The 16,787-nt window shown below is 33.8% G+C and overlaps 1 protein-coding gene across 2 annotated transcripts; it reads left to right on the forward strand.

Annotated features, from left to right (window-relative positions):
- The first annotated feature begins 235 nt into the window (after positions 1 to 235).
- Positions 236 to 16,492, forward strand: LOC140762507 (uncharacterized). Of its 2 annotated transcripts, XM_073100360.1 has the most exons (19): positions 251 to 719; positions 811 to 869; positions 1,165 to 1,246; positions 1,582 to 1,649; positions 1,872 to 1,941; positions 3,809 to 3,890; positions 4,257 to 4,321; positions 6,120 to 7,139; positions 7,270 to 7,332; positions 7,425 to 7,471; positions 8,070 to 8,115; positions 8,231 to 8,310; positions 9,390 to 9,506; positions 12,151 to 12,232; positions 13,842 to 13,967; positions 14,163 to 14,243; positions 14,803 to 14,928; positions 15,429 to 15,605; positions 16,102 to 16,492. In XM_073100360.1, exons 1-18 carry the CDS (start codon positions 411 to 413, stop codon positions 15,498 to 15,500), a joined length of 2,595 nt encoding a protein of 864 aa, XP_072956461.1. In that variant the 5' UTR covers positions 251 to 410; the 3' UTR covers positions 15,501 to 15,605; positions 16,102 to 16,492. The 2 variants fall into 2 exon arrangements, with proteins under 2 accessions (XP_072956462.1, XP_072956461.1); XM_073100361.1 differs by lacking the exons at positions 12,151 to 12,232; positions 14,803 to 14,928; positions 15,429 to 15,605; positions 16,102 to 16,492 and having other exon boundaries at positions 236 to 719.
- The last annotated feature ends 295 nt before the right edge of the window (positions 16,493 to 16,787 follow it).

Consider the following 16,787-nt stretch of genomic DNA (forward strand, 5'->3'; position numbering starts at 1 on the left):
CTTTCTAGCATTTTGATCGAATTCTTGCCTATTGCATGCATCAGGACTGGACTAATGTAACTCCAAATCCAACAAGAGTAAAAGCTGGTTGTTTTAGTGTACTTTGCCAACTTCTTCAGCTCTCTCTCTCTCTCTCTCTCTCTCTCTCTCTCTCTCTCTCTCTCTCTCTCTCTCTCTGGAAGATCCTACACTCATCCGGTCTAACTTGGTGGGACCGGATCACAGTACTGGAGTAGTGGAGTGTAACTTGCACACCTGGGTGCTTTTGATCCGTATCTCTCTCTCTCCCCCTCTCACTCTCGCGCTCTCTCTCCCTCTCTCGAAGCCTCGCCTACGAGGCGTTTACTCGAGAAACAACGGTCGAAAAAAGAACCCTCCGTTCCGCTCCTCTTCAAAGTTCAAGCCCACACATGGCTTCCATCAAGAACGCCCAAACCCCTCTCCGTTCGTTCTCCTTCCAATCGATTTCCTTGCATCGGAGCTTCCCTCACCTCAAGAAACCCGGCTCTGTTCCGTTCTCCGGTGCGTTCTTCTTGGCGAATCCCAAGAGATTTAAGATTTTGAGGTTCGTTGGAAGAGCCAGCGCAAACCAAAACGTCGTCCAATCCGACTCGGAGAATGGGACCGGATCATGTGGGGGAGACGAGAGGCCTCCCTTCGATCTCAACCTCGCTGTTGTTCTCGCGGGGTTCGCCTTTGAAGCCTATAACAGTCCCCCGGTTATCTCTCTGCTCTTCTTGTATTTCGGTTTGTTTGGTAGGTTGATTGGTAAATTGATTTCGGTTTCTTTCAATTTTCTCTATTTCATAGGAAAATGTTGGCTGGCTTGAGGTCGATGCGGTTGATTGCCAGACGGTGTTTCTGTCCGAGTAAGTTTGGAAATTTTGTACTTCTGAATGGTTTCTAAACTTTTTGAGGAGAGTTACTTTTAGCAGTAGTTAAGATTTATGAGCCGTTTGTATCACCTTTTTTTATTTACCAATCTATAGACTGCTTATTTCTAGTGAATGATCACGTAATTAAACTTTCATACTTTCCAAGATTTATGTTATATCTGAGAATTTTATTGAATCTGTTCTATTACTTCTACACACGATTACATTTAATGACTTTAGAAGGCGTGTCCATCTGGTTAGCATCAACTGAGGCATATTACACTTACAGGTCATTTCTTCGAGAAGTTTATGACGGTCAACTGTTCATAAAGTTAAAGAAGGGTGTAGATCTTCCTGCAATGGATCCATGGGTATTATTTTCTGTGAATTATACCCCTTCTTGATAGATGTTTACTTTTTGTATTTTGATGATCTTCATTACTTCTTATTATATGAATTTTCCATTTTCTTTCATTCTTTTCCTGGAAGTGTCTGAATAATGAAATGATGATCAATTAATTGGATTTAATATGATCATTCATAAACTAAGTTTGTCTTGTGTCAATACTTGATGTACTTCATCGTCATCATTCAACTTTTTATAGAACATGATGGGATTGAGTAGAGCACGATTCAAAGATTTGCAAATATTACCTTTTCTCTTATATTATCACTATGATCTCTCAAGAACTTTATCAGTTTTCAGGGCACAAGTGATCCTTACGTAGTTCTACAGTTGGAGGGTCAGGTTGCGAAGAGCAAGATTAAGTGGGCGTAAGTATCTTTTTTCATGTAAATGCTAGACTGCACTGTCATATGCTTGTAGGTTATCTTCATTATTATTATCTTCTGGATTTTTATTGAAGTCTTCGTCCATAGATGCAAGAAAAATAAAATCTATGCTTATTGAATAGGCCCAGTATGATATTCTCAATCTTTTATGTTATGATTGCTGCAGTTATTCACAATTTCCCACAACTTACTTGATTAATTTAGGACAAAGGAGCCAATATGGAATGAGGATTTTACCTTCAATATCAAAACAAATCGAACAAAATTTATGCAGGTATAGATTCATGAGTAACACAAATTCTGCTGTTATCTATTATAAAACTGGATGGTGCATAGAACTTTATATCATGCCTGCATCCTTACATTTTCCCTCTACATCATGGTATCAGACTCTTCACTTATCTTGACAAGATTTAGGGTTGGGATATTTTCTTGACAAGATTTAGGGTTGGGATATTTTCTTAAAGCTACTCAGACTTGTATTGGTTTTTATTGCAAAGAGCCACATACAACGAATTTTAAACATCATCATTCCATTATATATATATATATATATATATATCTTCTGTGTCCAAACTTGACATGTTCGCATACTTACTAGTGTTATGTCTTTGCAGTGTTAGATTCTTGTCATCTGGGAAACAAAGTTAAGTGTTGGTTCAATTCACATTTCTATTACAAGAGAAAAGATTTAGTTTATTGAAGAGGATAAATAATATACCATTTTATCAAACTTTCATGGATATTTTTGTGATACAGGATAAGATAATAAATTTATCATAAAAAAATCTGGATTCAAGGGATTGGTGACTTGTTTAATCTGTATCTGTCAAGTTCACATCATGCAATTAGTTTGATTATGATGATCATATTACTCATGGAATGTATCCAGGAGTTCCAAAATATCGATAGTTTCAAAGGACTGCTGCTTGCTAGGTAGAAGACTCAGCCTTCATTTATTCTTCCAATGGATTATGTAGCAACAGAATAGACTTGTCTCCATCGAGCTCATGGCCCCGATAGAAAAATGTTGAACTTATTAGAGTTTTAAGTAAGTTGTAGTGAATGCGTAGTGAATGAAAAGATTATTCCTTGATATATATTATCTATTAAATCGGATAAATTAGAGATAAACTAGAGAAGTTTATCATGTTACAATTATGTTACAATCAAATAAATTAGAGAAATATATTGGATGAAAATTTGGGTAGGATAACACAAATAAAAAATTTCCACCGTCCTCACTTTACTCACATATTTTTGTATTTGTATGCAATTCTCATGTAAAACACGAATGAGATACTTATTTTATATTTGAGATCGGGTGTTGATAAGATTAATGTTTGACATCTTACATCAAACACTGATAAGTTCAATGCTTTTCTGTTGGGCCCATGTGGTGGCAACTGACGTATTCACTAGACCCCTTTGGATAATAAGTTTGGGAGGTGAACCATTTGGGTAATTAAATTTGTGACGACAAAGTGGGCCTAGTTTGGTCAAATATTCTGAATTCATATAGCAAATGCACTTTGAGACAAGCGGTCAAAAGTTGACCTGGTTGTTCCTTTTACAGTTGGACAATAGTTGATCATTTGTTACATGTTTATTGTCATTTGATGTACAAAGGCATAAGCTTATTTTAAAAAGTAAAATGAACTATAATTAATAATTTTATAGAGAAAGAAATCCAGTTAGCCGGAAGTAATTTTGACATAATGCCTCCAACAAGTTACTTATAGGTTCTGCAATAATATGCTCATGTATGAGACCAGAAGAACTAATATATGTATCCTCTAATAGGTACATCTTAAGATGTTGATCTCACCCGTATTATAGTACAGGTTGAAATTATTTTAATTAAATTCCAATTCTAACACTGGATTACAAGCAATTTGATGTTTTCTTTAGAAAGTTATTTCTCTCAGCGTCTAACCAGAATGTCTGCAGTTTGGTTAGCACTACAGGGAAGTTTAGTGTCACAACTTAACTAACAGGGGGCACAGATTTAGGCTTAACCCTCAAGGGGGTAAAATGTATTTTCACTTATTTTATATATATCTACCATATTTCATTTGTATAATTTGAATCATTTGATTATCTTCTCCAAAATAACACAGCATTGCTGCTGATCCCTTTAGATTGCAGTTTGGGATGCAAATCTTGTAACTCCACACAAACGTATGGGAAATGCTGGAGTGAACCTAGAATCAATTTGTGATGGTGAGTCTATTACTGGAGAAAATTTATAATAGCAACTATCTGTAGTTCTTCTATCACTCATGTCTTTTAGTGGTTACAACATTAAGTCTTGCCCACTTACAGCTTAAAACAACCATCTATAGGCCAATGTAAACAAGACCATATTGATTTGCTCATTTACTATATTAAATTTACTAAAGTAATTGCTTTTAAACAACTTTCACATGTATTATTCAAACCATCATACACTTAGGTAAACAAGATATTTCATCTATTCATCTGAAAGAGCATATCATTCAAAGAATAGCCACATTTTTGCATGCCTTCTATAATTTAAAAGAACTTAGATGCTACAGGCTCTCGAATTGACCACATCTTTTTTCCTAGGGAACTTGCATGAGCTGGTGGTGGAACTGGAAGGCATTGGAGGTGGTGGAAAAATTCATTTAGAGGTTAAATTCCTTTCACTCAAATCGAGTAGCTTCTAAGATTTCTCCATTCAGTCAAATTTCATTTTAAGTATTTTCCTGGGCTTTTAATACGATCTATTACCTATTAGTACTTTATTCAAATAAAGTAAAGTTGGAAAGATGCATACTAATTAAGAAAGAGAACTAGAGAAAAAGAAGTCTTCTTTCTATGCACCTGGTGTGGAGAATCTCCTCTTAGGATAATAGGATTCCATTATGTCCTCTTTTTTATTATTCTGACCATTTTAATTTATGATACATATAATCATGGTCATTATTCATCATGTACTCAATTGAGTTACAACTTACAAGTATAGTAAATCAAATTTGTTATGGAATAAGCTTATTTCATGTTGGTTTATGAGGCAATAAGGTTACTTCATTTTAGTTTATGGTGTTTAATTGAATTTCCAAATTGCTTTTTTTGCCAATGCAGCGACACGTGCATAGGAGTGGAAAGTATCAATTAATAGTGGGTTTTTATATAAAATGCATGTACTCCCTCATTTTATAATGTAAAATAAGGTGTTAACTACCAACCGATCTATAAGCCTAATCTTTTATAGTAATTAGTGAATTAATATGGTTTCAGCGCCAGAAATTTTTAGTTCAAATCTTGTCATACTCATATTTTGCTAAAATTATAAAACTTCCACTCATTCAAATTAAGTCCACTTCTTAAGTCCAAAATGCCTTAGCTACGAAGTGAGCGACACTATTAAATAATAACTTAAGTTTTTAGAATAGTTAGTGTGTTAACATAGTATCAAAGCAAATGACATGAATTCAAACCTTGCTATGCTTATCTAGCATTTAAAATATAAAAACTTTACCTATTTAAATTAAATATACTTTTTCGGCTTATCAACATGTTTTAGCCCAAAAGTGAAAGGGAGTATTAGAATATAAATATAAAAACTATTGTTTTATAACAGTAAGTTTTTAAAATAGTTAGTGAATTAATATGGTATTATAATAGAGGTCCTGGGTTTGAATCTTGCTAGACACATTTATTGTTTTAAATATAAAACTTCCATTCAATTAATTCAAGTCCATTTTCTTGGCCCTATCAAAATGTCTCAAGCTCAGAAGTGACAAAATATGTTAAATATAAAATATAAAGACCATAATTCTCTAATGGCCAAAATGGGTTAAGATTTTAGATTAGTTTGCGAATTAATAGAGTATTAGAATAGAGGTCCCGAGTTCAAATTGATAGGCATATCTTTTGATTAAAGAATATAAAACATCCACCTATATTTTATATTTACGTCTTTGATGGAGGTCACTTAGGAATGTTCCAGGAGCTTGTCTCCCCTAACCTTGTATCTGGCTGATTGGAGAAATTTCCTATATATTTATACATTCATCCTACTTAAATTTTCGTGTTTCTTACTTGGCATAGTACTTTCAATGGCATGATAATTCTGCTCTCCTTGATACCTTTCTCTTTTCTTGCAATTTATATATCTTTTTCTACTTATTATCTTTATATCTGATAGATATCTTCATTGACTTTGTAAGTATCCACGAGAGGCATCAATTCCACCATTATATAGAAGAAAAGATTAGGCAATTTTCGTAATTTTACTGTACTCAATTTTCTTCTTGTCGGCTGTCCATGTGTTGGGCTAATTCCTTTGGAAGAGCAGATTTATTGTGCAAAGAGAGGATATCTGGTGTTGATATCTCATGTTTTTCTTTGAAATCAGATATCCGTCTGCCGGGAATTTTGCAAGGCTAAGTAATTACAAAGACTATTTTTAATTTGGTCCTACAGGTAAAGTATAGGAGCTATGAGGAAATTGAAAGAGATAGGCAGTGGTGGAGAATACCTTTTGTTTCAGACTTTCTCACAAAAAGCAGTTTAGGATCTGCTCTTAAGATGGTTATTGGATCTGAAAGTGTAAATGCTAGTGAATTTGTGAAGTCTGCATTTGGGCAATTAAGTTCCTTCACCTATAATTACCTTCAAATACCGTCCTCTTCTGACAGTGATACTGATGAATCAAAAGAATCTGAAAAATCTTTTAGTACATTGGTTGAATCAGAGGAAGCTTCAAAACAGATAAGCAATTTAGAAAGCTCTGTACATAGTCCAAGACATGACAGATCACCACCTTTTGAAATTGATGGCAATGAGAGTACCCTGTTGGAAAGAAAAGTTGATTCATCTTCACCATCAGAAGAGTACTTTTGGAAAGCTTTTGGTGAAATAATCAACAAAACAGTCCTTCAGAGGTTTGGGTTTTCTCTTCCTGAGATCAAAATGTGGGATGAATTTGACTTACTTAATACATTGAGTTTGCAATCACGTAAAATTGCAGAAAAGGAGTATGTAGAATCTGGACTTGCAACCATGGAAACTACAGATAATAAAACTAAGAATGACATCTCATCCACAACAGATGAGAATTCATCTTCCCTTTTGGACATTAAAAAAGTCTCCTGGGATGTGTTGCGTCAAACAGAAACTATTTTTGGAGCATTGATGGTGCTCTCTGCACCCCTGTCTCAACAAAAAAATGACTCACCTGTGGTGTTGGAAGAGAACAAAAAGGATTCTTGCTTAACAAAGGAACAAATTGCAGGACATTCCATGAATATGGCAGGACTCCCTGCCATAGAAGAATCATTAGTAGATACGCGGAAAGCAGAGGAGATGAGGCAATTGTTCTCAAGTGCTGAGAGTGCTATGGAGGCCTGGGCTATGCTTGCTACTTCTTTGGGCCGTAAAAGTTTTATCAAATCTGACTTTGAGAAGATATGTTTTCTTGATAATGTTTCTACAGACACACAGGTACATTATATTAGACTGTGTACTGATAGAAATCACCTGCTCTTCATTCTCACAACCTTGAGCTTACAAATGAATTTAAGGCATTATCTTTTCATTTGATACATGAGATATGATAATGAAAGAGCTGCAGGTAGCTATCTGGCGTGATCCTTTGCGTAGAAGACTGGTTATTGCTTTCAGAGGCACTGAACAAGTATGTATAAACTTGTAAGCTTTTCCATTTGTTCTATAATAAAAAGATGGGTGAAGTTTAGATTCTCTAATAGTTCACTTTTCCTTGAACAGACAAAATGGAAGGATTTGCAAACTGATCTGATGCTTGCTCCTTCTGGGTAAAGCTCATCATATAACAGAATCGCTTTTCCTTTAACACTCAATTGAGCGCAAAATGGAATTTTCTCTCATCACACCCTTCTTTCTGTCTTTATTTTTGTTTACACTTTGTCTTTCACTATTTTTTGTTTAACCCCTATATTTTATCATTAAATTACAAAACACGTTGAGATCCTCACAGTTGTCACTAAATTTCCTAAAAAGCACTGAGTAGTGTGTTTTTGGTGATTTAGTGATAAAGAAAAATGCAGGGGTCGACCAAATATTGCAAAAGATGGTGAGACTGCGATAAACACACAAGGCAGCATGTGGAATGGAAAATTTCCTAAATTTAATCTCCTTTTCCATTAATTGACAACATAGATATATGGAAAGAATGATATACAATCCATATAGGGTAGTAAGGCATAATACATATAATCAACTAGAAAGCACAATTAGTGCTTTACATCATAAATGAGTAAGCTTGTCTCCTAACCTTCATGATGTAAAGCTTGTTTCCTAACCTTTCAATGCCAATTCATAATTTTGGTTGTCTGATGCTTTCCGGAAATAATCATAGAATCCGATCTGAATTGCTATGGTTAAATGATGCAGGCTAAACCCTGAGAGACTAGGTGGTGACTTTAAACAGGAAGTTCAAGTAAGTTGTGGATTCGTCCCTAGTTTTTTTTTTTTTTTTTTTGAGTAGGTTTGTTTGAGCATCCATTGAGTTATTGCCATGTTTTATCAAGATCTTATTTTTCTGGATTTATCAGGTTCACAGTGGATTCTTAAATGCTTATGATTCCATCAGGAATAGGATCATGACACTCGTTAAATTTTCAGTAGGATATATGTAAGTGATACTCTACAAAACTCAGTCAAAAGGTGTAGTGTATATCATAATAATTCGCAATTAAGTTTTAACATCAACTCAGTAAAGGTGTTTTGCTGATGGCATAATTGTTCTATGATTTTCTTGATGGAATTTTCTTCCAAATTATTATGCTCAGCCTTATGTTCACAAGTTCAAAGTTCAAACAGATGTCTTTGCTTCCTATTTGTGGAGAAGAGTCTTTCTTTGTGAACTTGACTGTTGCTGCCTGAAGTTAGATTTCAATTTTGTTAGTAGGCATTCACTCTGCTAGGTTTCGTCAATAGAAGTTAATTTTCTTATCTTTAAGTGTAAAGATAGGAAAGAGCTTACTGCTGAGAAAGCAAAAAGTAGATTTCAAATATAATCCTGTAGATTGGTCTTATTCATTTTTAAATCCTCCTTCCAAAGCTTTATCCTACTTTGCACTCTATTTTCTTAAAAAAATTTTGTTACTCTTTATTTGCATATCCTCTCTCTCTCTCTCTCTCACGGAATGGAATGGAAGAGAAAGATGCAACTATTCCTTTTGCTTCCAAACATTTCCTACTTGTAGGCATTGATATCCAATATTGTGACGGAGTTTTGGGAAGAGTAAATAGTTTATTGTTACTTTGCTTGGAATAAACCTTGAATCCCCTTTACGGCACAATACTGTATTATTGCGCATTGAAAGCGTCTTCCTTTACTTGTTCTAATGTAGGACATATGTTGCATGGAACATTCGAATTCTCATGTAATAAATGGAACAAATCAATCAATACTCAAACTGTATCTTTCTGTTTCAGTAGTGCATTATCTGTGCACATATAAGATGGTCTAGTACTTGATAATTTCAGGTGAAACCTCATTTGTAAGATCTATAGGCTGCAAAATATATGCAGAAGAAAGAACTAAAACAATAACATGCTTAACATGTAAGATAACAGAAACTTCGCACCGAGAAATATGAAGTTGTATACATAGATTCACAGTTTCATTTTCCTTACAAATATTTCATGTATAATTGTCATTAGCCTTGTTTATTTCTAAGTGGATGATGAAATATGTTTCCATGACAGTGTTGATGACGACACAGAAATCTTACCTAAGTGGCATGTCTATGTCACCGGACATAGTTTAGGTGGAGCACTAGCCACTCTTATGGCTCTTGAACTTTCATCAAGCCGAATGGCCAAGTGAGTCAAAATTTCTTCTTATTTGAACTTCTGAAACCCTTATTTTGTTTTATGTTATTACTGAGAATGAATTAGCTGTTATAAAGCTACTTCTACATACTGAATCACTATGATCTGGAGCTGATAGTTTGTTGAATAAGCACACATGGAAAAACAGGTCTATTTAAGTTTAAACATGTAATATGCAACCAATTTGGAGTCCTTGAAGCCTCGATTTGTGGTTCTTTTTAATTTAGTCCTTAGACCAGATCTAAATTGCATCTCTGTTCTCTCGGCCTTATCCTCCTAACCAGGTCTTAAATTATGATTCTTATCATGCTCAAGATATTTTTAACTGCATTTGAGGTAAGGAAGTTATTCAACATTTACGTTTTTCTGGTTTGCACTTCATCACTGAAATGAAAAGAGGTTACCAGAGGTTTTTATTTTTCCATACCTCAATTGGTGTCATTTGCATACCATCATATTCTGCCCACTTGGGCGTCTAACTTTAGCTCTATGCTCATTTATATTCATTGCAGTCCTTATTATGGCACACTAGGAAAAGATTTCTATAGGTCATATCTAACCTCTCAAACCTTTTGAATCATATTTTTGCTTTTTTTATCTTCTAACTGGCATTCTTGCTAGGAGCTCACCAAGACATCAACTACTCTAAAAGTTTAAACTATTTTTATATTTTATATTTTAACACACTCCTCACTTCTAGGCATGAGACGTTATGACGGACTCAAGAAGTGAACTTTGACTTAAACGGGTAAAGGTTTATTTCAAAAGAATAATTGACAATGTAGGTATGGTGGGATTTGAAGTCAAACACCTCATGCTGTGATACTATATTAACTTTTGATGGGCTCAAGAAATAAACTTGATTTAAATGGTTAGAGGTTTATTTAAAAATTATAATAAATTGACAATATATGTTTGGTGGGATTCGAAGTTAAATACCTCATGTTGACTCACCAATTACTTTATAAGCTTAAACTATTAGAGACAGTGATTTTTATATTCCCACACCTATAAATTTGGGACTGCATCCACATTGTTTTGTTCAAAATAATATTCAAATATTATTCTTTTGTACTTCTAAGATCTCAATAAATATTAAAGGACAAATTTCTTTCTTCTAAACTTAATGCGTTTCAATTGTGTTTAGATTACCAAAACAACTTCCAAGTAATGATTGCCTTATTTTATGCTAAACCAACACAGAGTGGATCAGCAGATAGAATGTTGCACTATGCCACCATGCGAGTTTTTGGTCAATTGATAATCAAGTAGCCAAACTTGTCCATTCAGTGGAACACTTTGTTTTACCATATATTAGTTTTTTGATGCCTTTGATAGTACACTGCCTGCCGTCTAAACAGTAGCATGTTGAATACATCAAGGAAATCCCTAAAGCTTCAAAGTTCTAACATAGATGAGTCCAATGGTTGTCAAGAATTTGTCTTTGATGGAATGTGTAAATAAGGACCACAAGGACATATTGGTCCAGATCTTATTCCACATGACTTTCTCATGCCAAGTTGCTGACATCAAAAGATTGTAATATATAACACATGATTTTCCTCTTAATTCTTAAGTCGAATCAAGTTTGTTTAAGTTGAATTACCTAATGATGCCAAGAAAGTCAATCAGTTGTATTATGTATGAGAATAGTTATAGTTTATGATGCAATGCATTGAAAAGAAAATGGCTTCAACCTGAAAGAATAATGTAGTTAGATTGACAATCAAAACCAGGAATCCAATATAAATTACATATAACTTTCTTCTAAAAATGCATTTTCAATTAAACTTGCGTTAAGTTATTATTCGAATATTTCATATGCTTCAAGCAAATTACTATTGGACATTATATTTCATTGGTTATAGAGGCTGAGGCATATTTTGACCCAAAATGTCTTCTTCGCCTTCAGCAAATTACTAGAAGTTCCCTGAAGGAAACGAGTCTCTTCTTGATTGGACTTTATATTTTATTAATTATAGAGACCGAGGCATATTTTGACTTAAAAATTTGTTTTTTTCGTCTTTCTTCTTTCCCTATTTGGTCATTCAACTGGTTCAAGTTGTCATGCTTTTGTACAGAACAAATACGTCGTAAAGTGCTATGTCACACAATAAGTATTGTGCTAATAAACAAGCATCAGAAAAATATGCCATTTTTAGAAAATTTCTTTTTATGTTAAGAGTGATTCTCTAATTATTTTTTTGTTAAGAAAAATAAATCATTTACATACAGAAAGCACAAATAATGACAGTTTGTTAGAGATCTGCAAGTTGCAGGCAGTAGCTGTTCCTTTTCGCTGTCACATAGCATGTCTTTCTGATATTCTGAATTTCTAATGCATCTGCGATGTCCATGGTATGTGGATATGCTTAACAATGATGTAATTCCCACAGTAAGTGATATCGGATTATTTTCACTTTCTAGTTGCCTCATATAATTATGTATAGCTTAAGAAGTCATGCAAGATACATGATCCTTCCACGTAGCCTAACATGATCATAGCAAATAAATTTTTATATCTGACTTGATATCACGTCTTAAAAAACTGATGAACGGGCATAGCTATTTTTGTATAGCTGGTATATTTTTTTTGGGATAAGATTTTTATATGCATCTTAATGATGATGTATAGGCATGGTGTAATTTCTGTGACAATGTATAACTTTGGCTCTCCTAGAGTTGGAAATAGAAGATTTGCTGAAGTTTACAATGCGGTAATGTGAAAATTATCTGCACTATGTTAAAGGATACATAGCATACTTACTTTGGATTCCAGTGCCTTGATGTCCAGTAGATACAATGAAATGTTTTATTTTTTCATTACATGCTTAATGAGTTCCCTTATTTAAGTTTTTCTGATATAGTGAATAGTGAGTTGCAATTCTCTCACCTGGGTTATATTCCCCGTAATACTATATTTAAGTCAAATTTGGACCTTTGACTTACTTGCATGTACAAGGTATTTTTGCTTAGGTCAACCTTACCTCCGTAGTCCATACTAACAGTTTCATAAGTTGAATAATGGACATGATATTACAATTATGTCTTCTACAATCAAATAAAAGTGTGTAAGAAAGATTAATTAAATTATTGTAATTAGCCTTAATCATTTTGAGTCATATTTACATGAAGGACATCCTAGTGACCAAGGCTTTTGGAGATGTGGGTTTGTGGAGGAAATGATGACGCAGCTTGCATCTATTACTGGAGATGATTGTGTCAAATTACATGTATATATGAACATATACATAAAATACATATAAAGATATAGGTAAGTCATAAAACCAATGATGGTTGTGCCGGTGGTGGCACGACAACTGACATGAGAGGTGTGGCACACCCTACCAAGCTGTGTTGACTCATGCCGATGTAAAGTCTATTTTTTTTATTTTATTTTCATCAATCATCATCAATCAATGTTATACTTGTGCTAGGAAATAAAGTCATTATCAATATGATTGAAGATTATCGACAGAAGATAGTATTTAACGCAACATTATTGTATTATTTTTGCTATCAAATGAATATTTTGATCCTCCCCGTTATTTTATGTTCAACTAGATATTATTTTTTATTATTAAACTATTATCAATTAATATTATATTATATTATATTATGAAGTATTCAATCATTAGTTTAATGAATGTATTCAATCATATTATGTGTTGAATAATATTTATATTTGATTATTGTTATATTTTTAATAAAAAAAGGTTATTTACAAAAGTAATCTAAAGATAAAGCTGTAATATAAGTTTTAATACTATATTCAAACGAAAAACCAAAGATTGACGTGCTGAAAATTTAAAGATATATTTTAAATATCATAATTTTTTTATTAAAACTATATTAAATCCATGCTAGTAGTATATAGGGGCATGCTACTAGCCTGCAAGGACATGTAAGGTCGTGTCGATGGTGGCTCAGCACACAGCCATCATTGCATAAAATAATATTTAAATATTATTTTTATATTCAGTTTTTCTTCTTTTGGTAAAAAAGTTCATTGTATAAAGAGTAATAACAAGAGTATATTTCTCCAGTAGCTTTAGTACTTAGAAAAGTAGCAGCTAAATGGCCAGCTTCAGTTAAACAAGAGATTCCAATAATTTGCATTGGTATTCGTAAGTTAAATGGTTGTCGTTTGAGAATTTAATAACATGTTGGAGCTTGGATACAGTTATTTCCTACTAAATTTATTAGAAGACTATAAGGCAGTTTAGTATGTTACTATCATGCTTGAGATCATCTAATGGATTTTGCTAGTCTGTGAGCATTTAACTCTTGAACAAGATATTACTTTTCACTTGATAATGTATGCAGAAAGTTAAAGATAGCTGGAGAATTGTGAATCACAGAGATATTATTCCAACAGTGCCCCGTCTTATGGGGTATTGTCATGTCGCTGAACCTGTTTATCTTTCAATTGGAGATCTAAAAGACGCATCAGTAAGTAGGCTATTCAGCATTATGTCGTTACTTTAAGAACATCTGTAAGATCTGTTGATTGCACTGTCTCACTGGATGTAGTCTTGCTTTATTTTTTACTTGTTCTGTAAGTGTATACTCATGCTTGAAGATTGTCTCCAAGTTCCACGATTAGTTTTGAGAGCTTTCTGTGGGTGATTATATCTTGTGCTACAGATAATCGGGAATGTCTTAGATGGTGGGAAGCAAGGTGATGTCATTGGAGAATCCACTCCTGATGTTCTTGTTAGTGAGTTTGTAAGTCTCATACATTATTTTTTTCCTGTACTTATCCACCCACATTCTTGAGCTCACATGGACCGATCAATATTATGTTATAAAGTAGCAGTTTATAATTTTAATATCGTACTGAAGATTCTTGTTGCACTTAGCTGTTTATACAATTGGACACTACCCAAAATAAATGATAGAATTTACACAAAATCTGTGAACTTCAATGACTTGTAATCTGCAAAGCAAGTCCAAAAGTCTACACAATGAGAAGCACCATCTAATATGCTTGTATGCCTTTCTGTGTTATCTTATAAGTACTATCCCCAATCTTCACGTATTAAGCTCTATCGTCATTGATTGTTGATAATTTCAATCTGATAAATTTTCTATTTTCTCTGAGGGATCAAAAAGTTTGCTTTGTTGTTGGCCTTCTCTCTTAATAGTATGCTCTCCTTTGGACAGATATGTTACATACCTTAAGTAGCATGTTTCACTTTTTAATATATGTCTTACTAGAAGAAAAACAAGTGACAGGTTACAGGGAAATGTTAAGATCAGAATTTCTAACAACCGTTTTATGCAGATGAAAGGGGAGAAGCGGCTTGTAGAAAAAATACTACAGACAGAGATAAATCTCCTCCACTCAATCAGAGATGGAACTGCTCTCATGCAGCATATGGAAGATTTTTATTATGTCACACTTTTAGAGGTTTGTTCCTGAATTTTCTAAAACTGCTTCTATATCTTATTTTATTTCAAATTCTGGATTATCAATAAACTTTAGCAGAATGAGAATCAACTTTCTAAGGAGAAAAGGAGATTTGAATGTGTTTTTTGAATTCTCTCTCAGAGATTCAATCTGTTATATACTTAATTTGTGAGACCGTGTAAAAAGGCTGTTATGGGAGAGAGAGATTAATGTTAAATCTTTTCAGAAAGATTCAACATGTTTGTAACCATTGAGTTCACTTTGGGATCTTAAAAACCCAATTCGAAAGCAATTTCTCTCTCCACCTTCCGATCGGTGTTTTACAATCCCAAGCATGACCAAATGGCTCAAAAGGTGTTTTAACTTTTTCCAAAGGTTTAACATAAAGACTGTATTATTTTACATCTATATACAAGATTTTTTTCATTGTAACCCCCGCAGATTTCTTTAACTCTACTTGAACACTTCTAATTGCCTGTCTAACAATTACACTGGTGCAGAGAGTAAGGTCAAATTACCAATTGGTGGACAGCTCAAGTTCAAATGAAGAAGGCATTTCATTGAAAGCATGAGCTCACCATTACTGCAAGCTTGAATTTCTTGGTATTTACCTGCTTAATTATAGTCCCCACTCTCATTGAAGGGATTCTGGCCTAAAGGTTCCAGAATTACAGTATGTAAGTTTGCTTTCCCTACCTCTAGCTGGGGCCTTCCCACTTCTCTAAGTTTATTTTCCCTACAATCATCAGCATTTGTTTGTAAATCTTGCATCTGTGTAATTGGTAGCTCTCTAGATCTCATTGTGATATTATGTTTCTCTTTGTTTCTTTTTCTCATTTTTCTCAGTCCCCTAATTCTTAGCTGTAGACATTTTGTGTACAGGAACTCTGGCCAAACTAAGTGTTTACTCTTGATCATGAGTTGACTCAAAATAACCATTGCCCTAGTAATTCAACAGAGATGGCTCTATTATCATTAGATACCTCAGCCTTTTCACCCTTTGACTAATATAGCTCAGGCCCATGTGAATATAGAATTTGCGATTCTCCAGCATCAATTTTCCTTTATATATATTGTAGAGTAGTGTTCTAAATGAAACACCTACACTTTTTATCTTCTCATATATATACCTTCTGTGATTCTATCCTCTCATATCTATAATCTTTCTTTCAGGAATGGTACAAGCTAGGATTCTTGTGTAATATTGCTATACCAAGACCTTGCACCTTTTGGTGGCTCTCTCCTGAACTCCCAATTACATTTATCAATGATCAGCTGAGAAATATATGATTTTCAAGTTCATTTCCAATGCAAACTCGGAAGCAGCATAACAATTTGTAGACAGACATGCAAATTTCATGAGGGCTGTGGCTTTCTGCAGTCGCTATTTTGGTCTTGTTTAAGAAACCTAGTGAAAAAAAAAACTACAATCTGTTCTCCATGAGATAGCTTTGGTTCATGGATACAGTTAAAAAGAGATGAAATCATCTCTTTTGCAGCATGTACAGATAGGGAGCATGGAGACTAGTTCTACACTTTTTCAAATCATCTCTCTGCTGTTAAAGATTTGCTGTTTCTTTTACATATGACCACAGTTATTACAAAGATAGGGGATAAACTCGGTTACTCGGAATTGTATGGTTAGCTCGAGATACAATTATAGATTATGTTTTCAATTTTAAAAATCTGATGTGGCATAAAAGATTTAGACCTGTATATAAACATCATAAGTAATACTATGTCGCATCTGTATTAGTGGTCTTCTGATGCTCTTTATCATTCTAACAATGAATATTTTGTTATCCTGCAACCTAAATTTCATAATTTAACGTAACTAGTGAAGGTAGACATGAACTTTC

The sequence above is a fragment of the Typha angustifolia genome, chromosome 7, assembly GCF_048772165.1.
Source record: "Typha angustifolia cultivar Huaian chromosome 7, ASM4877216v1, whole genome shotgun sequence".
Classification (NCBI taxonomy): Eukaryota; Viridiplantae; Streptophyta; class Magnoliopsida; order Poales; family Typhaceae; genus Typha; species Typha angustifolia.

Coding starts and splice junctions, on each gene's coding strand:
- LOC140762507 (XM_073100360.1), top strand. CDS start 411: ATGGCTTCCATCAAGAACGCCCAAACCCCTCTCCGTTCGTTCTCCTTC. Junction 720..810: donor AAGCCTATAACAGTCCCCCG/GTTATCTCTCTG, acceptor TCTATTTCATAG/GAAAATGTTGGCTGGCTTGA. Junction 8,116..8,230: donor ACTTTAAACAGGAAGTTCAA/GTAAGTTGTGGA, acceptor TGGATTTATCAG/GTTCACAGTGGATTCTTAAA.